Source organism: Pan paniscus, chromosome 6, assembly GCF_029289425.2.
Source record: "Pan paniscus chromosome 6, NHGRI_mPanPan1-v2.0_pri, whole genome shotgun sequence".
In the NCBI taxonomy this organism is placed as follows: Eukaryota; Metazoa; Chordata; class Mammalia; order Primates; family Hominidae; genus Pan; species Pan paniscus.
Genome location: NC_073255.2, coordinates 79991751 through 80019504, shown reverse-complemented (window position 1 = coordinate 80019504; position 27754 = coordinate 79991751). Strand labels below are relative to the sequence as shown.

General features: G+C 48.8%; 2 protein-coding genes and 1 long non-coding RNA gene across 4 annotated transcripts in view; 1 reads left to right on the top strand and 2 right to left on the bottom strand.

Moving 5' to 3' along the window:
* ZNF273 (zinc finger protein 273) overlaps positions 1 to 3028 on the bottom strand; it is a 34701-nt gene extending 31673 nt beyond the window's left edge. Inside the window, exon 1 of one of the 2 annotated variants that reach the window (XM_003814876.7) lies at positions 1407 to 3028. In XM_003814876.7, coding sequence (XP_003814924.5) covers positions 1407 to 1508 — 102 coding nt within the window. In that variant the 5' untranslated portion in view covers positions 1509 to 3028. The remainder of the gene's footprint in view (positions 1 to 1406) is intronic. The other variant, XM_057302697.2, reaches the window with a different exon arrangement.
* A 2674-nt stretch (positions 3029 to 5702) lies between these two features.
* On the bottom strand, positions 5703 to 27208 carry LOC117981003 (uncharacterized). The gene is made up of 5 exons (XR_004672502.3): positions 26958 to 27208; positions 26321 to 26414; positions 22028 to 25366; positions 10892 to 11041; positions 5703 to 7444 (listed from the first exon to the last, which is right to left on the bottom strand). It is a non-coding gene; the product is annotated as an uncharacterized LOC117981003 (long non-coding RNA).
* Positions 14084 to 20648, top strand: LOC103785451 (uncharacterized). The gene is given in 4 exon segments (XM_008967733.4): positions 14084 to 15347; positions 15593 to 15615; positions 15617 to 15709; positions 15958 to 20648. Coding segments are annotated over 4 exon segments (885 nt in total). The 5' UTR covers positions 14084 to 15059; the 3' UTR covers positions 16439 to 20648.
* Positions 27209 to 27754: the final 546 nt, after the last annotated feature.

Here is a 27754-nt window from a genome sequence, read left to right as displayed (position 1 = left end):
GAAGATTATTTAAAAAAGAGGCACAGAGATTTTTTTACAATACAGTGTCAGGGGACGATTCTTTGCTTTCTTCTCCTGGGAAATATTTTCAAACAGAAAAAAATTTTTCTAAAGTGCTATCCAATGCTGTGTCAAAAAATGATTAATTAAAATACAGTATCTAAAATGTACACTAAAATAATGTGAATTAGGATGAGGAAGTTGGCATTTCGGAATGTCAGAAAAAACTGGAAATTTGGTATTTTACGGCAAGCCAGAGTTAGGCTGAAGGAATTGGGGGTGGGGAGTAGTCTTGAGACTCTGCTTGGGCCACATGTGAAAATTTCAGGGGAAAATCTATCCCCTGTAGAGTGTGTACGCAATTAAGTAGCAGGCAATTAGACTGAGGTAGCTCCAGTCCCAGGGTCCCCATTTTTTAAAAAATCTAACTCAAATTGGCCGGGCGCGGTGGCTCACGCCTGTAATCCTAGCACTTTGGGAGGCGGAGGCGGGTGGATTGCCTGAGCTCAGGAGTTCGAGACCAGGCTGAGCAACACAGTGAAACCCAGACTCTACTAAAATACAAAAAAGTTAGCTGGGCGTGGCGGCGTGCGCCTGTAATCCCAGTTACTTGGGAGGCTGAAGCAGGAGAATTGCATGAACCCGGGAGGCGTTGGTTGCAGTGAGCCGAGATGGCTGCCATTGCACTCCAGCCTGAGCGACAGTGTGAGACTCCGTCTCAGAAAAAAAGAAAAAAAAATCTAACTCAAACTTTTTGTAAATTACAACATTGAGGGAAACAAAATCCAGGCTTAACCAACCATAAACTGCCAATTAACCTCTGATGACATAACCAGCAAATGTCCACCCTGAATTTACAAATTAAGAAACTACATAACGGTACCTAACCAATTATTGGCTTTCTTCATCACACACCTTATAAAAGTCTTTCCTTCATGCCCCTCCCATGGACCACAAACTACAAACCACAGCTGGGTGCTCTATAATTTGTGAATGACTGTCTGATTAAATTCTTTAATATTTTCGCGGTGACTTCCATACATTTTTAATAGAAAAAAGGAGGGTCTGGGAACTCCATGGACCAAAGCTCTTCCTATTCATGAACCCTGCATCCCGAGTCATCGAGGAGAGATGCGGCGCTGCGGCAGCAGAGCTGCCCAGGGAGGGCTCCAGGCCAGGGAACGGTCACTGCGCAGGGAGGAGACAGGACGCCCGGGATCCCGGCTGCCAGCCCAGCAGCCATCTTATGACTGAAAGGGACTGAGGGCCGAGCTGCGCCAAGGAGAACTCCCGGCCGCGGATTTTGGAGTCTACTGCAGGGAGGCCGGAGTCTCGCCACATCCACTTCCCACCAGTTCCAACCAGCCCCTCCCCCTCTCTCGGGATCTGGGACCCGGCACTCTCACCATTTCTAGGCTTCCAGGGAGTCCTGGCGTCTTAGCTGTGGATCTCCCAATACCTGCAGGTAACGGGGCCACAGAAGGTGGACCTCTAGGAGCAGAGGACATAGAGCAGTGAAGACGAGACCTGGAGCTGCGACTGCAGCGAGAGACAAAGGCCCCGCCAAATCCCGGAAGCCGTCCTGTCCGCTCCAGCTGCGTGCCTGATTGGACGGGTCCCAGCCCAGCGTCCCTGATTGGAGGATGTTTAAGGACCCGCCCCCTCAGGCCCTGAATGACAGAAGGTGTGCTCAGTTGCTGGGCTGAAAGAAGATAGAATGAACCCTAAACTGCAGGCTTTTCAGTCAGGGCTTCCTCCCTGAACTGAGCCAGGCCCACCCACAGGGTATTTGCATTTAACCTTGTGTATAAGGTCATATGCATTTATATTAATAAATAGTATAGTGTGTGAAAGGAAAATAAATTTTGGGGCCCCAAAATCACTAAGCTATAGGGAAAAGTCAAGCTGGGAACTGCTTAGGGCAAACCTGCCTTCCATTCTATTCAAAGTCACCCCTCTGCTCACTGAGATGATTGCATATCTGATTGCCTCCTTTTCCCAGGCTAATCAGGAACTCAAAAGAACGCAACCATTTGCCTCCCCACTTCCAGTTTTCTTTCTTTCTTTTTCTTTCTCTCTCTCTGTCTCTTTCGGAGTCTCGCTCTGTCTTCCAGGCTGGAGTGCAGTGGCACGATCCGATCTCTGCTACTGCAACTTCCACCTCCGGGGTTCAAGCGATTCTCCTGCCTCAGCCTCCAGAGTAGCTGGCTAATTTTTCTATTTTTAGTAAAGACGGGGTTTCACCACTTTGTCCAGGCTGGTCTTGAACTCCTGACCTCAGGTGATCCACCCGCCTCGGCTTCCCAAAGTGCTGGGATTACAGGCGTGAGCCACCGCGCCTGGCCTCAAAATAAACTTTCTAAATTAACTGAGCTCTGTCTCAGATATTTGAGGTTCACAATTATATGGCTATTAACAAATGGAAAAAATATAATAACATTATTTAATATCCGATTTTACGACCTTCCTAGCTTCTGGTCCTTTAAGCAGGCAGCCTGAGATTTTAAAACGGAGTTAATCCTCTGAAATAAAATGTAAGCCACATGTGAATTTTAAATATTCTAGTAGCCAAACTTAAAAAAAAAAGAAAGAAACAGGTGGAATTTATTGTAACAATTTCATCGTTATATATTCTAGTTCTAGAATTCAAATATTCTAATATTCAAAATATTATTTTAATATGTGAGCAGTATGTAATTTTTCATGTAATATATATTATTGTATATAATAATATAAAATATGTATAATAATATATAATATTATGTATAATATTATACATGACCTCAAGTGATCTGCCCGCCTTGGCCTCCCAAAGTAGTGCTAGGATTACAGGCGTGAGCCACCGCGCCCGAAGCAGCGGTGCTTTTTGAGAAGGAGTTTCACTCGCACAATGTGGGCTCACCGCAACCTCCACCTCCGGGTTCAAGCGATTCTCCCACCTCAGCCTCCCGAGTAGCTGAGATTACCGGCATGGGCCATCGTACCCGGCTAATTTTGTATTTTTAGTAGAGACGGCGTTTCTCCATGTTGGTCAGGCTGGTCTCGAACTCCCAACCTCATGTGATCCGCCCGCCTCGGCCTCCCAAAGTGCTGGGATTACAAGTGCTTTTAAGAGAAAGAGACACATCATAGGAGGATCCCATGGCAGAGAAAAGAAAAGAGGGTCTCACTTACGGAAGAAATAATCACCTATCATCTGGAATAGCATAAGACAAGCAAAAGAGATCACGACCTGACTACATCAATGAGAAGAAAAAGGCAACCTGGCTGAAAGGACTCATTGGCATCATGGAGCTACATTTAATAAGCTGCAGTGAATGGTCAGCCTTTGGGATACCAATAGTCTACCAAGAAGGCTGAACTCATTCTAATAAAATCAGCATGTCTGCAGCATTCCGGTGGCATAGGGTTACAGTATCCGTTACAGAAACCCCATAAAGACCAGTGGGTACCCTTCTAGAATTGAAGTTATTGTGAAAAAGCATACCAGCGCAGGGCACGGTAGCTCATGCCTGTAATCCCAGCACTTTGGGAGACTGAGGCAGGTAGATCACCTGAGGTCAGGAGTTCGAGACCAGCCTGGCCAACATGGTAAAACCTCATCTCTACTAAAAATACAAAAATTAGCCAGGTGTGATGGCGTGCGCTTGTAGTCCCAGCAACTCGGGAGGCTAAGGTATGAGAATCGCTTGAACTCAGGAGGCAGAGGCTGCAATGAGCCGAGATGGAGCCACTGCACTCCAGCCTGGGAGATAGAGCAAGACTCTCTCTACAAAAATAAATAAATAAATAAAGGCATACTAGCTTGGTGCCTTGGCTCATGCCTATAATCCTCGTGGCATGGAAAACTAGAACATGGACACACACAGAGTTAGGTTCAGAGCAGAAGTTTATAGGCAAAAGAGAAAAGAGCTCTCTGTGACAGAGAGTGTTCTTGGAGAAGTGGGTTGCTGGTTTCATGGTGAAATGCAAGATGTTTTATAGATGATCTTGAGAAGGTAATGTCTGATGTACATAGGGTATGAAAGATTGATTGGATTAGGTGTGCCATTTGTATACGGTGCAAAAAACTGGTTAGGACTAGTTGTGCTATTTGCATAGGTGCGAAAATCTGGCCGCCCCCACCCTAACTTTTTATTATGCAGATGGATTCTCTGCCTGGCCAGCAGCCATGTTGCCTATTTCTTTAACGTTCAATGGTGAGGAAAGGGAGGATGGAGCCTCCATGTTGAACACACCTGGCTAGCTGCTGGCATTCACTAGTGCAAGCTTCCGGTTTGCTTATCCATGTTTGCTGCTCGATTTTTCAGGCTGCTTTTGGTTAAAAGGGAAACCTTGCCAGGGACTCTTTTACCCTCGCTATCTGCCTAAACAATTTCTTTCTATCTCCTGTACCACTTGCATTTTGGGAGTTCGAGGTGGATGGATCACTTGAGCCCAGGAGTTTGAAACCAGCCTGGGCAACATGACAAAACACCATCTCTACTAAAAGTACAAAAATTGCCCGGCATGGTGGCACAAGGCTGTATTCCCAGCTACTCAGGAGTCTGAGGTGGGAGGATCACTTGAGCCTTGAAAATGGAGGTGGCAGTGAGCCGAGATTACACAACTGCACTCCAGCCTGGGTGACAGAGCGAGACTTGGTCTCAAAACAAACAAACAAACAAAAAAAAAAAAAAGAGAGAAAAGAAAAAGCATAAAGCATACCTAATCATTTGTTATCACAGTTAAAAACCCTTGAAACCAGGCAGGGTGTGGTGGCTCATCCCAGCACTTTGGGAGGCCGAGGCAGGCGGATCCCATGAGGTTGGGAGTTCGAGACCAGCCTGACCAACATGGAGAAACCCCGTCTCTACTAAAAATACAAAATTAGCCAGGCTTGGTGGCGCATGCCTGTAATCCCAGCTACTTAGGAGGCTGAGGCAGGAGAATCACTTGAAACCGGGAGGCAGAGGTTGCTGTGAGCCAAGATCACGCCATTGCACTCCAGCCCGGGCAACAAGACAAAACTCTGTCTCAAAAAAAAAAAAAAAAACCTTGAAATTACAATGAACTTCTGCTAATTTTAGAGAATTCTGCTATACTGTACTACAATACTGAACTTTAAACACCTTAATAGAAATATTTTTTCTTTTTTTTTTTTGAGATGGAGTCTCATTTTATCTCCATCTGGAGTGCAGTGGCAAGATCTTGGCTCTACTTCAACATTTGTCTCCCAGTTTCAAGTGATTCTCTTGCCTCAGCCTTCCAAATAGCTGGGATTACAGGTATACACCACCACACCTGGCTAATTCTTGTGTTTTTAGTAGAAATGGGGTTTCACCATGTTGGCAAGGCCGGTCTGGGACTCCTGACCTCAAGTGATCCACTCACCTTGGCCTCCCAAAATGTCGGGATTACAGGCGTGAGCCACTGCGCCTGGCATAATATTTCCTGAAGGCATAAATAGTTATGTAGATAGTTTCTCTTAGATTAACATGATAAAAGTAACAAAGACAACATTTTAAATGGGATAAAATTAACCAAAACCACATTTTTTTTCAATGGCTTGGCATAATTGCCATGTTTTCTGAAATGACAGATTACTAACAAGAAGCAAAGACAAGATTTTTGCTTTGCTCAATTGTTAAGTTTTGGACCTTTTGAAATTTAAAATTCTGGCTAAACAATTTGAAGGGAGAATTCTTTAGGTGGCTTCCTAGGGTTTCCAAGGCAATACAAGAATTTTGATAGGCAGGAAAATGCATGTTATATACACATATTGTTTTTCTCTGCTTTGCTTTCATCTTTAAAAATTGAAAATTGCAAATCTAGTCTCTCAATTTAGAGTAAGTTAACAAAAGATTTATTTTTCAGCAAAGCAAATAATTGTAGAAAACTTATGGGGAACAAATGCCATTAGCTGCCAAAAACAGTATGACCGGATTCAGTAAGTATCTAGCCATGCAAATGACAGCCCAGTTAAATTAAGACCCCAAAGGTGCATGTGGACAGCATTTCCATGCAATGTGGTGCACCTCCACTGGGCACCTTCTTCTGCCTGCTTACAGAGATACCAATTTCCCCTAAGTGACTCAATGTGAATACTGGAAACTGAGAATGCTGTGTTCAGAGGGATTACTAGGAACATGGTTAACACACTTACCATATTATAATAAAATTTGATGTATCCTACTCTACCTCACAAAGGCTTTTAGTAAAAGATTGTTTATTTATAGTACTCAATATGGATTTATGAAAAATTATAATATATTCCAGGAAAGTCAGAGACACTTAAATGTCAACCAAATTCCATAAAACACACTTGAATGAGACAAAGTCTTCTTAGCTTAAAATGTTATCAGTAAATTTAGGATAAAATAGAAAACCAGTTCTTTGTGTTAAATGAACAGTGTTTGGCACGCGAGTACTACTCAAACGAAGAACACTCAAACGAGTGTTCTTCACTGTCATCATTAAAATGGCAATAACACGTGCTTTCCTGGCACCAGCTGGCTTGCTTTCCATTGGTGTAAAGTGAAGAAGGTGTTGAAATAGAGAAGAAAGGTGATAGAAATTGAATACTTATATAAAATACTATTTTTAATAAAAAGTAGCATTTGATGTACAACTACAGGTAAGACTTGTATGAAGTAATAATGTTATTCTATTGACAGAATAACTTTATTCACAATATTCTTATTTCAAACAATATCCCTTTTTTGGCTAAATATATGCCAGCCTTTTGGTGAAATATTACCTGAGCTCAAGAGAAATCAGCAAAATGAGGCCGGGCGCGGTGGCTCACGCCTGTAATACCAGCACTTTGGGAGGCCGAGGCGGGAGGATTACGAGGTCAGGAGATCGAGACCATCCTGGCTAACACGGTGAAACCCTGTCTCTACTAAAAAATACAAAAAATTAGCCGGGCGTGGTGGCAGGCGCCTGTAGTCCCAGCTACTCGGGTGGCTGAGACGGGAGACTGAGACGGGAGACTGGCGTGAACCCAGGAGGCAGAGCTTGCAGTGAGCGGAGACCGTGCCACTGCACTCCAGACTGGGCGACAGAGCAAGACTCCGTCTCAGAAAAAAAAAAAAAAAGAAATCAACAAAATGAACCTTTATTTTACCAGAAGCATTTTACTATTGATGCGTATGCTTATTTTGCTTAAAACACATCAGCTTTTTGGCTGGGCACGGTGGCTCATGCCTGTAATCCCAGCACTTTGGGAGGCCGAGGCGGGTGGATCACGAGCTCAGGAGATCGAGACCATGCTGGCCAGCACAGTGAAACCCCGTCTCTACTAAAAATACAAAAAATTAGCTGGGTGTGGTGGCGGGCGCCTGTAGTCCCAGCTACTCGGGAGGCTGAGGCAGGAGAATGGCGTGAAACTGGAAGGCAGAGCTTGCAGTGAGCTGAGATTGCGCCACTGCACTCCAGTCTGGGCGACAGAGCAAGACTCCGTCTGAAAACAAACAAACAAACAAAAACATTAGCTTTTTATGAGAGACACACTTTTCTTTCAGTGATTTCTATACTGCTGAGAAGTGGTTGTTCTACCAGGAAACTGCTATTCTCAGCTCTACCAACATTGAGTTTTGTCTCCTCAGCATATAATTCCATTCCCTGGTGAATCAAAACTGAGAGAAGAATAAATTACATGTTAAGGTAAGAGACATAGGGAAGACCCATTACTTTTGACCCACATCTCCTCCACCCCCAGCCCCAGGCAATCATCATTCTACTCTCTGCTTCTATAGTTTTTGTGCTGACTTATTTTACTTAGCATAATGTCCTCCAGGTTCATTGATGTTGTTGCAAATAACAAGAGTTGCTTCTTTTGAAGGGCTGAATAGCATTCCATTGTGTAAATATACCACATTTTCTATATTTATTCACCTGTTAATTAACACTTGGTTTGATTCCATACCTTAGGAGTAATTGTGAGGAATCCACTTCCCCTTTTTTTCATTTGCTTTTACCTCTTTTTATTTTTATTTCTAGAAGCATTTTAATTTAATACTATAACTTATGATTGTTACATAGATCATCTGAGCTTGATTTGGGTCATGAGCTATGAGCCCAGATTTACATCCTTGGAGCTGCGATCTGCATTATTAATAAAAGATACTATTTTTCCAAGGGCTGTTTTAATTTATACATAGTAGCTATAAGCATTTTTCACTGAAAAGCTCTTCTAAATATATTATAGTAAATATTTAAGAATAAGAATAAAATCATTTATATTTCAAAGATTTTCTTATACTTGACTGGGTATATTTTGTCATATTTAATGTATTTATTCTTTCTGAAAATGCCAAAATAAGAATTTTATTATTTTTCCTGGAATAACAGACTGGGTTTCTGTATTGTGTCTTTGCTAATTTTTGCATATAGATTTGACTGCTACTATTGAATTTAGGTTGAGTTTTAAAGCCGCTGTTTTTTAGTTTGTGTGGTTTTTGGTTCATTTGCGGAACCAAATATATTTCATTTGCGGAACCAAATATATTAGACATTTAGTGTTTGGGGTAACTTGGCTTCTTTTCTACTCCCTTTTTGTTATTACCTTTGGAGCTTTAGAAATTGCTAGGATTCAAATAAGGTTGGTTTTGAATCAAGTGATAGAAAATTCCAGAAAAGACTGAGGGAAATAGCTACTGGATAGTGCCTTTCAGTGAGATTTATATATGAAAGAGTTTATTGCAACTTTGTTGAATTTAGAAAATAATTGCCTACAACATATATAGGCAATTATTGGTGACAGAGTGAGACACCGTCTCAAAAAAAAAAAAGAAAAGAAAAAAGAAAAGAAAAGCTTTATTTTACCAAATTTTTCATACTGAAAGTTCAAATTCTTAAATATTGACAGTGACATTCTAGATTACCATTTTCTAGGTGATGTAGTTTGCATTTATTAGCACTGCCTTTCAATTTTTCCTTTTGTGGTGTAAGGTTATAAAAATGCCTTCCAGTTGATTTCTTGGGTAATAGCAGAATCTGTTTTCTCAGTAGCCTAAGAATTCTTGATATACCACTTTTAGAGGTATTTGAACACAACTGGATATATGTGCTGAAATATGGATGTATTTATAACCTCATTAGAGACGAAATCATGGCAACACGTTACAGTTCAATATTTTTGTCTAAATTCTTGTTGAGCCACATCCATCTGTATATGTAATACTGAGTTGCCAACAGCTTTTTTATACTAAGCCAGAACTCATTTTACCCTGTGGTTTTGTTTGAAATGTATGAGCTGTATTATATAACATTCAAATAAGTAATAAAAATTTCATTGAAAGACTATGGAAAGAAAAGTCATACAGGCACACTGTTAGTGAATTGGAATCTGGCACATGACACTGATTAACAGGTTGAGCAGATTCAACTAGATCTAAATCCCTAAAACAATATTGAAAGACAGAATTTTTTAATTAAAAATATCTTTGACAATTTAATAGACCTATGAAATTTGAAAAAAATCAATTTGTTTACTCATCATCAATCAATATTAGGTTAAACTAAAAATTTTTGAACACATCATAAAAAAATAAAATTAATTCACTATCCCCAGACTTACTGTGATTAACACAAGACTTCGGTGTATTTGAAAGCACCAAATTATTAATTAAAAATCTCCATTTTGAAAAGATCTTCAAATTTTTTTTTCTTCAGATGGAGTCTCGCTCTGCCACCCAGGCTGGACTGCAGCGGCACGATTAGGGCTCACTGCAACCTCTGCCTCCTGGGTTCAAGTGATTCTCCTGCCTCAGCCTCCTGAGTAGCTGAGATTACAGGTACACGCTGCCACGCCCAGCTAATTTTTTTTTTTTTTTTGTATTTTTAGTAGAGACGGGGTTTCACTATGTTGGCCAGGCTGGTCTTGAACTCCTGACCTCGTGATCCATCTGCCTCGGCCTCCCAAAGTGCTGGGATTACAAGCATGAGCCACCGTGCCCGGCCCGATCTTTCGTATATAACTACTAAGTAAAACCTAATACTAATATGTTTGATTTATGAAAGATTTGTGAATGCCCATCACTGTAGTTAAAAATCATAAAATTATATAAATAGACTGTCTAAATAATTTTGATTAAAATAGTTGGTATTTTATTTGAGTACCAGTATTTATATAGTATGACAAATTCAGGTTTATTTTATGAAATGGCAAAAGAGTATTTTACTTTTTTAGAAAGGTAAAAAGTATTTTTTTTTTTTTACTGTTGTGACATTTTATAAAATAAGCCTAAATTTGTGGAGACATTTTTTAAAAAGCCAATCTTTTCTAAAGGAAGATTTATACATAAGAAACTAGAGATATGTCATATGATATACATCATTTCCTGAACCGTACAGTAATCTGTAAAGTTTGTTTGTATACACCAATCTTAGATTACCTAAAACATAATAAAGTTTTTTAGTGTTATATTTAACATACAAAAGTTCAAAATATATCCAGACGGACAGGACCTATGGCTGTCACTTTAAAAAAACAAATGATTGGCCGGACATGGAGGCTCACGCCCGTAATCCCGGCACATTGGGAGGCCGAGGCTGGTGCACCACTTGAGGTCAGAAGTGTGAGACCAGCCTGGCAAACACGGTGAAACCCTGTCTCTTCTAAAAATACAAAAAGTAGCCAGGTGTAGTGGCACGCGCCTGTAGTTTCAGCTACTCTAGAGGCTGAGGCAGGAGAATTAATTGAACCCGGGAGACGGAGGTTGCAGTGAGCCCAGATTGCACCACTGCACTCCAGCTTGGGCGACAGAGCAAGGCTACGTCTCAAATAAATAAATAAATAAAAACAAATGTTTTAGCAGGAAAAGAACTTAAAATAGTAAACTAAACTGTGACAGTTTAGATTAAAAACATGAGAAATGACTTTTTATTTGCACTTATGCTTAATTACCTTTATTCATTTTGGAACATGCAGGAAATGATGTGGTGGTAACTTGCTGGGTAGTGACTAGGACGGTATTTACTGTCCTAGGGATGGTGGGATCCAGTGGACCAGAATCGTCAGCACCTCACCATGTACGCTGCTGTCCTCTCTCTGTGACTGTTTTGTGAGAGAGGAAGGGAAGGGAAGGGGAAGGGAGGGGAGGGGGAGGGGAGGGGGAGGGGAGGGGAGGGGAGGGGGACGGGAGGGAGGAAACAGAGCTACTCACCATTGCACCTCCCATGCTGGCCACAACATCTATTTATGGTGGGCCTACTGTGGGTTGCTTGGAGACTGCATGACATGTTCATACTGGCCCTCAAGATGCCATCAATAGGGGAGCCAGATAAGTAAGCAAATAATTAGCATGCATGAGCTGCTATTCTCTGCTTTAAAGGCTGCTTCTCTTACCTGGTATCTACTTGTAAGGAAAATGATCCATCTCTAAAGATTTCTATTTACTGAAAGAAAACAGAACATGATGGACTGTTCTGGCATGCAGCTTCTTTTAAGTTATGGAAAGATGTTCATGATAGATTGTGTTCAGTGAAAAAATGGTATGCAATGCGTGCTCAAAATTGTGAAAAATATACACTTTTGGAAAGGGTTATATCAAAATGTCACAGTGTTTGGTTGTCTCTGAGTGATGATGAGTCTTAATGATACAGAAAGTAGAAAAAAAATATTTGACAGACAGTGAGCATAAAAGAGTACTTGGCAGAGCTTCCCTTTAGCAAAAGGAAGACAATTTTTTTTTTCTTTACTAACAAAGATCAGCCTGAAAAATGGAGCTGCAAACATAGATAAGCAAGCTGGAAGCTTGGAAGGGTGAATGCCGGCAGCTGTGCCAATAGAAAAGGGCTACCTGTGGGCCAGGCATGTCCAACACAGAGGCTCCATTTTTGTTGTTGTTGTCGTTACTACATGTAGAGTAAAGGAATGGGCAATATGATGCAGCTCAGGAAGAAGACCCACTTAAGACCCACTTACATAATACAAGATTAGGGTGGGAGTGGACACAGATTTGCCACCTATGCAAATTTTCCGTAATCCATGCAAATGACATACCTCTAACCAATTTTTCATGCTCCATGCAAATGACATACCTGGTCCAACCAATCTTTCGTGCCCTATGTAAATCAAACACCACCCCCCTCATCAGGCATCTATAAAATCCCATGCATTTCACTGTGGATCCTGCAGCCCATTTGGGACCCCTCTCTCTGCAGCACAGGGAGCTTTTCTCTTTCTTCCACCTATTAAACTTCTGCTCTTAACCTCACTCTTGTGTGTCCACATCCTAGTTTTTTATGACCATTAGGCAACAAATCTCGGGTATCACCCCAGAAGAAAAAGGCTGCTTCATTAGGTTCCTGGAAAATGACACTGAACCCCTGTCCTGGGGAAGACAGAGGATGCCCATCCAAGGTCATGGATTCATTCCTAGCTTCTCTTCTATTTACAATAAAAAAAAGAATAGCTGATATTACTGAGCACTAACTATGAGCCAAGCACTGTTGCTAAGCAAATTACATAATAACTCATTTAATCCTCCCTCAGCAACTCTGGTAGGTCTAGCTGGTTCCAGTGTTTATTTTCCATTGTTTTTCCAAGTGTGGCAGCATTCAAGAGAATTGTTTTCTTTCCTTTTAGGGTTGAATACTGTTTTTTATCTATGAAAGAGGATACTCTGATTTCTCCTAAATGATAAGTTTAAATTTTGTTGCAATATCCAGTGATTTCTTTTCACTGGAAGGAAAGGAGGCATGCAGTTTTATTTCTGTCAGCCTGCTCAGGGCCACAGAGGTGTGGACACCTAGGAGCCAGGGTCATTTTCTGAGGATAATGAGAGTCATTGAAAGGCACAAGTAGGTGAGGGATGGATTGGGCTGCTGGTTTGAAAGTGCAACACGGAGCTTCCTAAGGCACAGGCAGCTTGGAGGCAGAGAGGCCAGTGAGAGGCAGGAGCAGCAGCCCAGGCTGTCACCAAGGAGGGGACAATGTGGTAAAAATGGAGAAATGCACATGGGTCTGAAAGGTTTAGATAAATGTGGATTTCAGCACCTCCTCTCCCACACCGCACTTATCAGCTGTGAACCTGGGGCAAGGCACTCTTTTCTGTGTCTTTATGACTTAGCTGAGGTGACCACTAAGTAGGAAAAGTGCCTGGCTGGTGATACATAGTAAGTAGCTGCAAGTGGTAGCTTTCTTCCCTACCCACTTGAAGCAGAAATTGGTGACCAGTTTTTCTCTCTGAGTCGTCCAGCTGGCACCAGAGAAATTCTGATGCTGCTTGTTCAGACAGGGCCACAACGATGTCTGGGCGACATGGCAAATCTGATCCTTGGACCAGTTTGGAAAAGATGGGGAAGGAGACAGAGCCAGAAAAACTGGGCCAGATGCCTGGATTCCAATCATACCCAGGCCTAGGCCCCTCTGGTTCTGGCTGTGCTGTGCCTGTCTGGGTCCTGAGCCAAGTGATACTTGGTTCTTACCCACAGGAAGGTCACCATAGGCCAAGGAAAACTCACAAATACAAATACACCATCTTCTCATGCTGAGGCTTTATTAAGCCCCAGTGGCTACTCTGGGAGAGAGGTGCCATTGTCTCCATTTTAAAGATAAGGAAACCACAGCTTACAGAGAGCTAAGGCCAGAGTTGTCCAGCCTCGGAGTGACTGAGGCAGAACCAAAGTCATAACTTGTCCAGCTGCAAGGCTTGAGTTTTCAGCCTAGCCCAGAAGACATCATCCTGCCCAGGCCTGGCTGCAACCTCACCCACCTGTGACTCATTTCTGGGACCGCTGGCAGAAAGAGGAGGCTCTATTTTGAGCAATGGGGAGCCCATGCCAAGCACAGCCACCTGCCCCTGCAGAAATGAGTGGGGCTGAAAGCTTCATGGTTTCCAGGTTTTCATATCTACCCTGAGCCAACAAAGGCTTGTGGCTGTTGGCACACAGGCAAATTGTCCAACCTCCAGATGGAGCAGAGCAACAGTGAAGGAAGCCTGCTGGTTCTTGTCTCAGCTCAGCCACTTCTGAGCTCTGTAGCCTTGCACCAGCCTTTGCCCCATCACTGAGCCTGTTTTCTGCCTTACAATGGGGACATTGATACAAACCACACACACAATGAGGATGAAAACAGATAACAGGTAAAATGACCTCACCTGCCAGGGAGTCCATGCTCAGAGAACTCTCATGCTCTTGGATGGAATATTTCCTCAGAGAAATAGAGCTTGGGGGTCAGGGACATGGGACCTGCCACTGACCTGCTCTGTGACTCTGAGACAGTGGCTTCCACTCTCTGAGCTCAGATCCCCACTGGGCAGGCTGCTCTGATCTTCTATGTCCCTGTGTTGGGAAGGGAGTTCGTCCTCCCCATGTCAGGGAACCCTTGGCCATGGCTGAGGGCAATCTGGCCCCAGTGCCCTGGCTTATTGGAACAGCAGGAAAAGGCAAACACAAAACCCAGACCGCAGCTGACCATGGAACCTGCTCTCCTTGACTCACAAGGATTTGTTGTGATCCAGCCAGCCTGTGACTCTGTCCACATGCTGCTCCTCTGCAGGGATGCTGCTGTTCACTCCTACTCTACTGAGACACGCAGATGTCCTGGCATGGGAGAATTCTCTCTCTCTCTCTCTCTCTCTCTCTCACACACACACACACACACACACACACACACACCCGTAACCTGCTTCCTCCAGGCTCCTAAATCACCTGTCCACAAAACCTGCCTTCAGCGGCCCCTTAGCCTGTGAGCTGCCCTCATTACCCCTCACAGCCCTGAGTGAGGGTGTGCAGCCTCCTTGGGCAAGAGGATGCGGGCTCTGGGAGGCTGCGTCGCACATCTCCAGTCCCCACTGCCAGGGCCTCTCACCGGCTGGGGCAGTGACCCCTGGTCGGAAGCACCTCAGTGCTGCTCATGATTGCAGAGGATGGCCTCACCAGATAGAGGGTCCTGGAGGGCGTGGGAGCTTGGTCTCTGACTGCCAGCAAAAGAAGCCGACATAGAGGCAGCAGGCGACAAACACTGAGGCAACTGACTTGCCCGAATTTAACCCTCAGGTTTTTTAAATAAAACGCAAGTGCAGGGGCTTGGGCTCGGGACTCCTGGAACCCCGTGGGGCTGAGCGTGGATGGTGCTCGGTGTCCAGCTTCTCGCCCAAACCGCATCCCGAGCGTTTGCGGGGCGGAGGGGCCCCAGGGCGACGGTTCCAGAACAGACCCAGGCGGCTCCGGTCAGCAGCAGCCCCGCTGCTTTCCCACAGCGCGGGGACCCCCATCCCCGCCAGCCCCATCTCACTGTCCCTCTCAGGTCAGAGGAGACCGTGGAGGACCGCGTGGCACCAGGAGCTGCCAGGAGCCAGGGCGACCTAGAAGAATCCGGGAACCTGGCGTCCCGCGGGGACGCAGCCCCAGGAAAGGTGAGGCCACCCGAGCCCGAGTGGGAAGGGGCTCCGCGCTCCTGGTCACCCGCAGGAGCCGCACGGCCCTGCCAGATGACCCCGGGCCGGACCCTCAGCACCAGCTGTTGGGTACGGCTCGGGCACCGGCGGGCGAGAGCCTGGACACTGCCGGGAGCCCGACCTCCCGGCCCTTTGCGGGCGGGGAGCGGGGCCAAGGAACAGCGCCAGCCCCTCTCCACAAGCCGGTGACCCCATGACTGCAGGGGCTGCCGCCGCCAGCAAGTGAGCTCAGCCCGGGCGTCCCCTCCGCAACGAGGCCCGGATCCCTGCTTGGCTCCCGGAGCCCGGACTGTGCCTTCCGCAAAACGGCTGCGCTCTAGGTACGAGAAACGTTCTTCGCTTCCTGCTTTGTGGACACTCGGTTCCTTGTAGGCGGTTCTGCTTGGCCCCTTGCCCTTATTAACCTTGACCACGGCGGCTGGCTGGACAGGGGCTGGACACCCTGGGCTCCACCAGAGTTTTCTCTTGCTGGGTGACTTGGGCTCTGGCACTCAGGGCCTCCGTTTCCCTGGCAGATAGATGAACATGGCTTGAGCAACTTTGTGTTCAGACGGTTTCTTCTTTCCAGAAAGTGGCCTCCACAGTGCACTTCCCGGCAGCATGGAGTCGGCAGTGGCAGCGTTTCTATCCGGCTCTGCGGGGCTGGGTGTGAACGGGACTCTCCCATCCCGCTGTCCTCCAGGAGCGGGACCTCTCACCCCGAAGACTTTGCTGAAGACGCGGCCCCCTGGTCAGGGGCAGAAAACAGATCCAGGCCGCCCCGCTCCTGCTGGGTGGTGGAGAAGGTGGAGGGCGGGCAGGTGCTAAGTGCTACTGTGAAAATAAAAATCATCATAATAAAGAACGAATGGGTTTCGTATCTCTTAATTCTCACCATCAATAGGGTATTCGTGGGCCCATTTGACAGAGGAGGAAGCCACCTGGAGAAGCTCCCTTCCTTGAGAGCCAGGCCCTTCCCTGTCCAGCCCCGTGTCACCTGCTTCCCTTACAGCTCGCTCGCTCTCCCTCTCATCTTCATAACCCGCTTCCCCCTGGGAGCAGGAATTTGAGCTCAGAGGTGTTGAGCAGCCTGTGCGAGGCCACAGAGCTCACAGGAGGAAGGACCCCCCATAGAGACAGGGACATCTGACGAGGGAGCGCCCTCCTCTGGCTGGAGGGTGGGGCAGCAGCAGCAGCAGCCAGGCTTCAGGGAATGGGGTGAAATGAGGGCCCCGGGGGCTCCCCAGGTGGAAGAAGCACAGGTCTGGTAGAGGTTCCCAGGTGACAGGAGTTTGAGTGAGTGTCAGGGAGGTGTGTGAGGAAGGTGGAGACAGGTCCCACTTGGGCAGGTCCTGCCTGAGTGCCAGCATTGGGGCTGGGACTTCTCAGGGATGGGGGAGTTTTCTGCCTGCCCTGGGGCTGGGGTTATGCCCTCCAGCGCAGGTAGGGCTTCCTGCTTCCCCCATCAGGATGCAGGTTCTGGATTCGCACAAGGGTGAGGAACCAGTGACCTACCCGACCACCCCTCTGAAATGGGTCAAGGGGAACCCTGGGGCAGGACACCCTGCTGAGAGTCAGAGCCCTGAACTATTAAGAAAAAAAAAAAAAGACAGGGCACGGTGGCTCATGCTTGTAATCCCAGCACTCTGGGAGGTCGAGGCGGGCAGATCATGAGGTCAGGAGTTCAAGACCAGCCTGGCCAACACAGTGAAACCTTGTCTCTACTAAAAATACAAAAAGATTAGCTGCATGTAGTGGCGGGCGCCTGTAATCCCAGCTACTTGGGAGGCTGAGGCAGGAGAATCGCTTGAACCCGGGAGGCAGAGGTTGCAGTGAGCCGAGATCGCACCACTGCACTCCAGCCTGTGCAACAGAGCTAGACTCCATCTCAAAAACAAACAAACAACAACAAAAACACTGCACAATGGAGCAGTTGTCCTTCATCCAGAGGACACTGGCCCTCTCCACTCACTCCAAACTACCAGAAGACAGGTTAGCATGTGCCCTGCCTGCCATGCAGGGCCACATGGAAGGAGGGAGACCCACGTGGAAGGAGGGAGACCCACGTGGAAGGAGATGATCATGAGGCCAGATGAGAACATGCAAAGGGCAATTGCAGGGGCTGGTCTGAGGTGTGGAAGGAGTTAAGTTGGTAAGGCAGGCTGTGCATTTTAGAGAAAGTTGCCTGTGTCAAAGACTTGCACGTGCACACATTCACAGCATGGCCTCCACTTCATCCATCAGAAAATAATGATAAACCTAGCTTTGCACACACACAGGGATTTGACCCACATGAGACCTCAGTCCAAACCAAGTACCGACCATGGAAAAGTAGTCTCCATAGGGTCCCCAGTGTCCTTGGGACATAACACCTTTGTGAGGAATAAGTGAAGGGACATCTGTAAAGTTCTTGGTGTCGTGCCCAGCCTGGTAAATGCCCAGCACAGATCTGCTGCCACTATCATAATGTGTGCAGGCCAAGGGAGAAATGGACAGGAGACTTCCACATGGGGACCATGCTCATCTCTGGGAGGCAACATTGGTGATGATGTGTTTTCCATTTTCATTCTCTTCTGTGGTTTCCTTCTTGTACCACAAGAAGGTGATATGAGCATCAATTACTGTTTTGATGGAAAGTAAAAAGCATCGTAGGTCACCTCATGCAGGTGTGCCCAGGTGTGAGTTCCTTTTGCATTGAGAACTCCACTGTACCTGGCTTTGGTTAAGATCCTTCACCACCTTGGTCTCAGTCTCCTCAATTGTACTGTGGAGATTGGGGATTACCTCAGACAGGTGATGTGTGAGGGTTAAGCGAGATGACAGTGGTTGAGTTTGTGAGTGCACATTGACTCTGCAGGCTCAGTGCCACTGCATCAGATTATAATGGCAGATTTCTTAGCCCTGCACCAGGTGCCCAGTAAACATGTAGCGATTGTCAGTTTATATTAGTAGAGTTAAATTTTCTCCACCAAGTGCAAATTTAGTTTCCTCTTCTGTGCCTTTTGTGACAGTGAGCTCACTTATCTTACTTTCCAGATGCAGCAGAAATGCCTACATTCTGTCCAGCTCCATTCTGCATCCTGACATGTCTACCCCACCCCACTTTAAGGAGAAAACCAGCTCAGTAAGGTGAAGTAACCTTCCCGGGGTCACACAGCAAGCAACAGTTCAAATGTTCTGGGCTCATTCAACTGAGTAAGGGAGGCCTCTTCAGAGCCTACTGTGTGCTGAGCTGGGCCTGTGAACCTTATTTCTTCTTCAAAACTGCTCTGCAACAGGTGGCTGTGTCCTCACTGAATAAGTGAGGAAGCTGCCTTGCAGAGGTGGAAATCCAGAGTACCTAGTCAGCATCAGTGTGGTTTCCCCCACCTAAGCCTGCATAATTATCACAGTAGCTACCTTTCTGGTCTCAGTCTCCCTGCTTCTGCCCAAGGCCCCTGCAGTCTTTTCTGAGCTCAGTGGTAAGCCAGAGTGATTTGTTTAAACCAAGATCTCAGCCCTGTGAGAATTTGAGTAATGAAAACCATGCTGGTCTAGGAAGAAAAGCGCATCAAGATCTGATCTGGGCCTTCCCTTTCCTTCTAACTTTCTCATCTCCTCCACTCCCTCCCAGTTGATGTCTGCCTTGGCCAACGGCACTGTGGCCCCAGCACCGCCTTACCCATCTTTAGAAGCTTTTCCGTGGGCGGGCTTCTCATATCCAGTGAATCTTTTGTGACCCTGTCCCTCCTGCATCACCAAACCCCAGATCCCCTATTATGCCTCCTCACTTCCTCTCCTTCTCTCCTGTAATTGCTTCTCCCTCTAGTCTCAGTATTAACCCAGGGCGACCTAGAGGTCTGGAGGTGTAGGTGCGAAGTGACCCTGGGATGAACACACACAGATTCATGAGACTCTGCAATTCCTAAAGGGTAGAGAGTGGGACCTCATATCACCAACGTGAGGACTTTCCCACAGGACAGGTGACTTAATGAGTAGCAAATGTGACCAAGAGGTACAATTTTACCAGGCAGACAGTGAAGGGGCAGAAGAGAGGAGGGCTGGAATAACCTTTTCTGTTTTCTCTCTGATCCATTTATCTCTGTCCTAACAGAAGGCCTGCAGGAGAGGCAGTGACTTGCTTAAGGTCACAGCACCTTGGAGGAGGCAAAGCCAGGACCACAGAGAGGGCTTGGGGAGGCCTTGGGGCACTGTTGACGATTCCTAAGGCTGGCTTATCCCTGCCTTCTCCTGGGATCGTGGGACTATCCCGTGGATCCCCCAGAGAAGAGGAGCAAGAGTCCAACGCCGACACATGTCCACAAAGGTCCCCTGGTCCACCAAGAGGGAGAAACTTGTCACCAGGCAACGGTGGCATACACTGACACACGAGCCAAGGCTCATCGCTCGCGACAGGTGTCCCGCGACTGGCGCATGCGAATCCGCGAGGCAGGCGCTGGGGCCAGGCTGTCAGGGCTGTCAGGGCTGTCAGCCTGCCTGAGCAGAGGAAAATGGGAAGGCAGAGCCGGCCTAGTCTAGGGAAAATGCTGCCTGCGACAATCACTGTGGAAGCCTAAAAGTAACTACCATAGGGCATCCTCGGGCCGTCTCATTAGTCGGATCCCACTGGAGGAAAAGGCGATTCGAGAATGTGAGGTGGGCGCTGGGAACTTCTCTTTGGACTCCATTCCCGAAAGAGTCTGTGTGCAAGAATCTGGTCCCAGGGAGAAGGGAATACAGTCTGGTGAGTTGTTGAGGGATCTCCGGGTGATGGAATCATACCTGAGACCCCAGAGGAGGGTGTCAGTGGAAGACTGCGAGGCCTTTGAGCTCACTGCCTCCGTTCATCCAGGGCCCCCCAGGGAGTCCTGCTTCTCAGCGCGGCTGTCTGGGTAAGGCAGGAACGACAATAAAGGCAAGTCCAAGACGGAGAAGAGGTCTCACACCTGGAACTGGCATCCAACAAGGACACATAAGGTTGAGAGAGAGTTTCAGAAACCGTCTGGGGTGATTGCAAGACTGAAACGGGTGCCCAGGAGTGCTGTTGAGGGGCACTGTGGATCCCCCATGAAAGCAAAGGGAAATAAAGGCTCAAATGGGAGAATGAGAGGGTTTGTGCTGGAGTCAAACCCATGTTCATGGATTCTTGCCAGAAACCCAAGAGACTCCTGTAAAGTGCAAAAAATCCGGGCCCCCAAAATGAGACGACTACCCACAACCTGGAGTGCAGTCAAACTACTGAAAAACCCTTGAGATCCCTAAAATCCCTGGCAAGCAAAAGATCTGTGGTGAGAGGCACTCACATACAGCAACAGCCCAAAGACCAACGAAATCCACAATGAGAAAAGACGTGCAGATAAAATGAAAAAGAGCCTAGAATATTAGGCAAAAGCCAGACTTGGCAGCCTAGGTCCCATCATATAGGAATCATGCTGCAATCCTATAGAAGTGGGAGAACAAGAGTTTCGTTGTTGGCGGATGTAACGGGAATTTACTATTCCAAAAGTATCACAGCTGCCTAGTCCGCAAAACGTGACAGTGTTTAGACGGAAACACTCATACAATGGTCCCCATGAGGGTCGTCCTCTGTGAACACGGAAAGGTTTACTGTAGAAGCCTTTGAGCCAGACCAAGGAAACTCTAGGCCCACGAGAAAAATGGAAGTCAGGAAAAGAGGAGGCCGGGGTGCAGGACACATCACGCCCAGCCTCAGTCCATTCAAACTTCATGTGGCTCCGGGAATGACAGCCGAAATTGGGAGATGGCCAGAATGGTCAGGGTTTGCTCCAACTATTCCCCGGCACGTTGGAGTCCTCCCACCTGGGCACCGGGCCATGGTGTGGACGGCTTGTGCGACGAAGTGAATGCGGGGGTGAAGTGGGAAGCACCTTCTGTATCATCTGTCCGCACCTGTTTAGCAGATGAAGGTGCGGGATCCCATCCACACCTCACCAGATTGCATCCTTACCCCTATCTGACCTACTTGCTGCTCACACTATCCATTACCGGAATGAAATCCCGAGACGATGGAGGAGTGCCCGCCTCACGACGTGAAGCGCCTGCTCGGCTGGGAACCGAATTCGAGGTGGATTCAAGGAGCCCTGCGCACAGGACTGCTAGGGTCTGGCCCTGGGTTGGCCACCGGAAAAGGAGGCGCTCGGAGGTTTCTCTTCTTGGGTGTGGTGTGCTCCTCTTCTTTCTAGACCAGTTGCTGCTTAGCGGGGGGCGGGGGGGGGGTGTGATTTGGGCTCCTGCGCGTCTCAGCCAGCCCCCCAATTCACCGCGGATTCAGGAACCACGGAAAAAATACAGGACGCGGAGCCCCGCAGCCCAAGCAGAGCCGCACAGAGAGGCGTACCAGAAGGTCGGGCCACTCGGAAAAAAAAAGAAAAAGCGCTGCAGTGCTTGAGCCATATTCCTTTCAGCGGACGCCGCCTTCACGCACACACACACACACACACACACACAGAAACACACACACACGCGCACACACACACAGCCGCATACACACGTGGGCAGCCAACAGTCGCAACACTCCCGCAGAAACACACAGCCCGGCAGCTTCTGAGGCAGCGCGGTTCTGCTCCGCCGGGAAGCCCCTCCCGGGAGAGGGCAGCCCCGGGGAACACAGGCCTGCTGTAGTCAGAAATCACAGGGGGGCAACGTTTAAGGAGACTCACCCCACTCCGTCTAGGCAGGCCTGACGCCTCCTGCGGATCCTTTTGGATCCTTAGGGATTTCGCGGTGTATCCCTGGGCCTTCCCTTGACGTTTCCTCAGGCTGGCTCGCCCCTGCCCTGTCCTAGATCGTGGGAGTATCCCGAGGATCCCCCCAGAGAAGACAGGCGAGAGCCCAACGCCGACGCCCCCTCCCCGCTAAGCCGCAGGGACTAGTCGCCAGGCAACGAAGGCGTTCACTGTGAAGCAAGCCAGTGCTCGCCGCTGGCGCCTTGTGCCCCGCCACTGGCACATGCGCATTCGTGAGGCTGCCTCGGGCGCCAGGCTGTCGGGGCTGTCAGCCTGCCTAAGCAAGGACAATGGTGCAGGCAGAGACGGCCTGGTCAGGAAAAGGGCTGCCTGCGACTACCATTGCGGGACTATAAAAGTCTCGACTACAGGGCCTCCTGGGGCCGTCTCCGTGGTCGGCTCCCCCTGGAGGAGGAGGCGATTGGAGACCGTGAGGTGGGCGCTGAAAGCTGTTCTTGGGACTCCCTTCCCGAAAAAGGCTGTGTGCAGGAATCGGGTCCCAGGGGGTTGGGAATGCAGTCTGGTGAGTTGTTGAGGGGTCTCCGGGTGATGGATTCATACCTGCTACCCCAGAGGAGGGTGTCAGCGGAAGATTGCGGGGCCCTTGAGCTCACGGCCTCCCTTCATCCCGGGCCGTTTAGGGGCTCCCGCTTCTCAGCACCCACGGGCAATCTGGGAGAAGCAGGAACCACGACAAAGGGAAGGACACGGTGGAGAAGAGGTCTCACCCCTGGAACTGGCATCCCACGGGGGCACGTGAGGATCAGAGAGTGTCTCAGAGTCCGTCTACAGCGATTGCAAGACTGAAATGGGTGTCCACGAGTGCTGCTGAGGGGCACTGTGGATCCCCCGTGAAAGCACAAGAAAATCAAGACTCGCCTGGGAGAACTAGAGGGTTTGGGCTGGAGTCCAAGTCAAGCTCACGGATCCTTGCCAGAGGACCCAAGAGCCTCCCGCAGAGTTCAAACAACCCCAGCCCCCACAAAGAGACCACGACCCATGACCTGGAGTGAAGTCAGCCTACTCCAAGTCCCTTGTGCCCCCTGAAGTCCCTGGCAGCCAAGATCTGGGGTGAGAGGAAGTCCCACCCAGCAACAGCCTCCCCCACAAGGACAGTGGACGTGCAGATGAAATGAAACAGAGCCTAGATTACCCGGCAAAAGCCAGACACTGTTGCCTGCTTCTCATCCTACAGGAATCATGCAGCCCTCTGATAGAAGTGGGAAAACCAGAGCTTCCTTGTTGGCGGATGTAACGGGAATTTACCCTTCCAAAAGTATCACAGCAGCCTAGTGCTTAAACCGTGACAGTGTTTAGAAGGAAACACTTATTCAATTGTCCCCATGAGGGTCGTCCTCCGTGGACAGGGAATCGTTTCCTGTGGAAGTCTTTGAGCCAGACCCAGGAAACCCTAGGCCCACGAGAAACATGGAAGTCAGGAAAAGAGGAGGCTGGTGTGCCGGCCACATCCCACCCAGCCTCAGTCCATCCCACTCCCCTGTGGCTCCCGGAATGACTGCGGAAATCGGGAGCTGGCCAGAATGGCCCGGGTTTGCACTCCAACTGTTCCCTGGCAGGTTGGAATCCTCCCAGCTGGGCACTGGGCTATGGTTTGGACGGCCTGTGGACGAAGGGAATGCGGGGGTGGATTTGGAAGCACCTTCTGTATCATCTGTCCCCACCTGTTTAGCAGATGAAGGTGCGGGACCCCATCCACACCTCACCAGATTGCATCCTCACCCCATCTGACCTAACTGCAGCTCACACTCTCCGTCCCCGGAATGAAATCCCGAGACGATGGAGGAGTGCCCGCCTCACGACGTGAAGTGCCTGCTCGATTGAGAACCAAAATCGAGGCGGATTCAAGGAGTCCTGCGCACAGGACTGCTAGGGTCTGGCCCTGGGTTGGCCACAGGAAAAGGAGGCACTCGGGGGTTTCTGTTCTTGGGTGTAGTGTGCTCCTCTGCTTTCTAGAAGAGTTGCTGCTTTGCATGGGGATATAATTTGGGGACCGTCGCATCTCAGCTAGCCCGCCAATTTATAGCGGATTCAGTAACCACAGAAAAAGTAAAGGACACGGAGCCCCGCAGCCCAAGCCCTTTCGCACAGAGAGGCTTCCAGAAGGTGGGGCGACTCGAAAAAAAAAGGGCTGCAGTGCTTCAGCCATATTCCTTTCAGTTGACGCCACATACAGGCACACAGACACACACACACACAGCCGCCATCACACGCGGGCAGCCAACACTCCCAACACTCCCGCAGAAACACCCAGCCCGGCAGTTTCTGAGGCAGCGCGGTTCTGCTTCGCCAGGAAGCCCCTCCTGGGAGAGGGCAGCCCCAGGGAATACAAGCGTGCTGTAGTCAGAAATCATAGAGGTGCAACTTTCAAGGAGACTCACCCCCACTCCGTCTAGGCATGCCTGAAGCATCCTGCCGATCTTTTTGGATTCTTAGGGATTTCGCGATGTATCCCTTGGCCTCACCTTGACATTTCCTCAGAATGGTCGGCCTCTATTGTATCCTGGATCGTGGGAGTATCCGATGGATCCCCAGAGAAGACAACCGGAAGTCCAACTCCGACGCACGTCACAGAGGACCCCCTCTTTGCCAAGAGTCAGAGACTTGTCGAGATGCAACAAAGGCATTCACTGTGACTCGAGCCCGCGCTCACTACTTGCTCCTGGTGCCCCGCCACTGGTGCATGTATGAGGCAGTTTCGCTCACCAGGCTGTCAGGGTTTTCAGCCTACCTAAGCAAGGAAAATGGTGCAGGCAGAGCCTGCCTGGTCTCAGGAAATAGGCTGCCTGCAACAAGTACTGCGGGACCCCAACGTTGCTCACCGTAGGGCTTCCTTAGTTTGTCTCCGTGGCCCTGTCCCGCTGGAGGAGGACAGGCTTTGAGACTGTGAGTTGGGCCATGGAAACTGCGTTTCTGATTCCATTCCCGAAAAAGGCTGTGTGTAGGAATCGGGTCCCATTGGGCTGGAGATACAGTCTTGTGAGTTTTTGAGGGGTCTCTTTGAGATGGAATTTTAGTTAAAATTCTGGATGATGGTGTTAGTGGAAGATTCCTGTGTCCTTAAGCTCACTGTCTTCCTTCATCCTGGGCCTCACAGGGGCTCCTGCTTCTCAGCACGGTCGTCTGGGAAAGGCAGGAACCATGACCAAGGCTAGTCCAAGGTAGAGCAGAGGTCTGACACCTGGAGTTGGCATCCCACCGGGGCAGGTGAGGTTGAGAAAGTGTCTCAGAGGCTGTCTAAGGGCGATTTCAAGCCTGAAAAACATGTCCAGTAGTGCTGTTGAGGGGCACTGTGGACCCTCCATAAAAGCAAAGGAAAATCAAGTATTGCCTGGGAGAACCAGAGGGCCCGTGTTAGAGTCCAACCCACTTTGAGGGATTCCTGCTAGTGCACCCAGGAGCTTCCTGCAAAATGCAAACCACCCCAGTCCCCACAACGAGATCACTACCCACAATCTGGCCTGCAGCCAGCTGAACTGCAGTCTCTTTTGACTCTGAAATCCCTGGCAGCCAACTACATCCATGGTGAGAGGAAGTACCACCCAGCAACAGCCCAATGAAAGACCCTCTCCACAATGAGGAAGGATGTGCAGATGAAATGAAACACAGCCTAGATTACCAGGCAAAAGGCAGACATGGCTGCCTGCTTCTTATACTATAGGAATCATGTAGCCCTTTGATGGAATAGAGAAAACAAGAGTTTCCATGTTGGTGGACATAACTGGAATCCACCGTTCCAACAGTATCGCAGCTGCCCAGTCATTAAAACGTGACAGTGCTCAGAAGGAATGAGTCATGCAATGGATTTCAATGAAGGCCATCCTCTGTGACCTGGAAATGTTTACTGTGGAAGATTTTGAGCCAGACCATGGAAACCCTAGGCCCAGGAGAAGCATAGAAGTCAGGAAAAGGGAAGTCCAGAGTGGAAGTTAAAGTTCAGGAAGCATCAGTCATCCATCCCACTGCCATGTGGCTCCGGGAATGAAAGTCCAAAGGAAGAGCCGGCCAGAGAGGCCATAGTTTGGGCTCCAATGGTTCCCCAAATGTTGGATTCCTCCTTGCTTGGAATCCGGCTACGGTGTGCAAAGCTTCTGCAATGAAGGGAATGCGGGACTAGAGTTGGAAGCACCTTCTGTGACATTTGTCTGCACCTCTCCTGAAGGGGAAGGTTCGGGATCCCAACCACACCTCACCAGATTGTATTCTCACCCGTATCGGACCTTATTGCTGCTCACACTCTCCGACCAGAATGAAATACCAAGACGATGGAGGAGTGCTCGCCTCCCCACCTGAAGCTCCTGCTCTGCTGGTAACGGATTTCGAAGTGAATTCAATACGCCCTGCGGACAGGACTCCTATGCTTTGGCCCAGGGTTGTCCTTAGGACAATGGGGCCTTGGGAGGTGTTCCTTCTTGGGTGTAGTGTGCTCCTCTTATTTCTAGAAGAGTGGCTCCATTGCAGGGAAAGGTGATTTGAACCCCTGGTGTCTCAGCCAGTCCCCCCACTTCACCACAGTTTCAGGAAACACGGGAAAAACAAACACGCCGCCCCGCAGCCCAAGCGGAACCACACAGAGAGGCGCACCAAAGGTCAGCCGACTCAAAAGAACAAGCGTTCCAGTGCGTGAGCCACGTGAGCCACATCCTTTCAGCAGACGCCGCTTAAACGCACCCACAGAAACACACACACACCCACACCGACACACACACACACACGCAGACATCCAACACTCGCAACACTCCCACAGAAACACACAGCCCAGCAACTTCTGAGGCTGGGAGGTTCTGCTCTACTAGAAAGCCCCTCCGGGGAGAGAACAGCCCCGGAGAACACAAGCAGGCTGTACCTAGAAATCACAGGGGGGCAAGTTTCAAGGAGACTCACACCCACACCGTCTAGGCAGGCCTGAAGCATCCTGCGGATCCTTAGGAATTTTGCGCTGTATCCCTTGGGCTCCGCTTGAGGTTTCTTCAGGCTGGGTCGCCCCAGCACACTTCTAGGATCGCGGGACTATCCCATGGATCCTTCAGAGAAGACAGGCGAGAGTCCAACGGCGATGCACGTCCACAGAGGTCCCCTTCTCCGCCATGACGCAGGGACCCGTCGCCAGGCAACAGTGGCGTTCACTGTGAGGCGAGACACAGCTCAGGGCTTGCGCCTGGAGCCCCGCTACTGGCGCATGCGCATTCGCGAGGCGCACTCGGGCGACAGGTTGTCAGGGCTGTCAGCCTGTCTAAGCAGAGGAAAACGGAGCAGGCAGAGCCGGCCTGATCTCGGAATAAAGGCTGCCTGCGACAAACACTGAGGGACCCTAAAAGTCTCGACCATAGGGCCTCTTCTGGCCATCTCCGTGGTCGTGTCCCGCTGGAGGAGGAGGTGATTCGAGACTGTGAGGTGGGTACTGGAAACTCCTCTTCTGATTCCGTTGCCAAAAGAGGCTGTGTGCAGGAGTTGGGTCCCATGGGGCTGGGAATACAGTCTTGTGAGTTGTTGAGGGGTCTCTGGGAGATAGAATCCTAGTTAAAACTACAGAGGATGGTGTCAGTGGAAGATTGCAGGACCCTTGAGCTCACTGCCTCCCTTCATCGTGGGCCTCCCAGGGGCTCCTGTTTCTCAGCACGGCTCTCTGGGAAAGGCAGAACC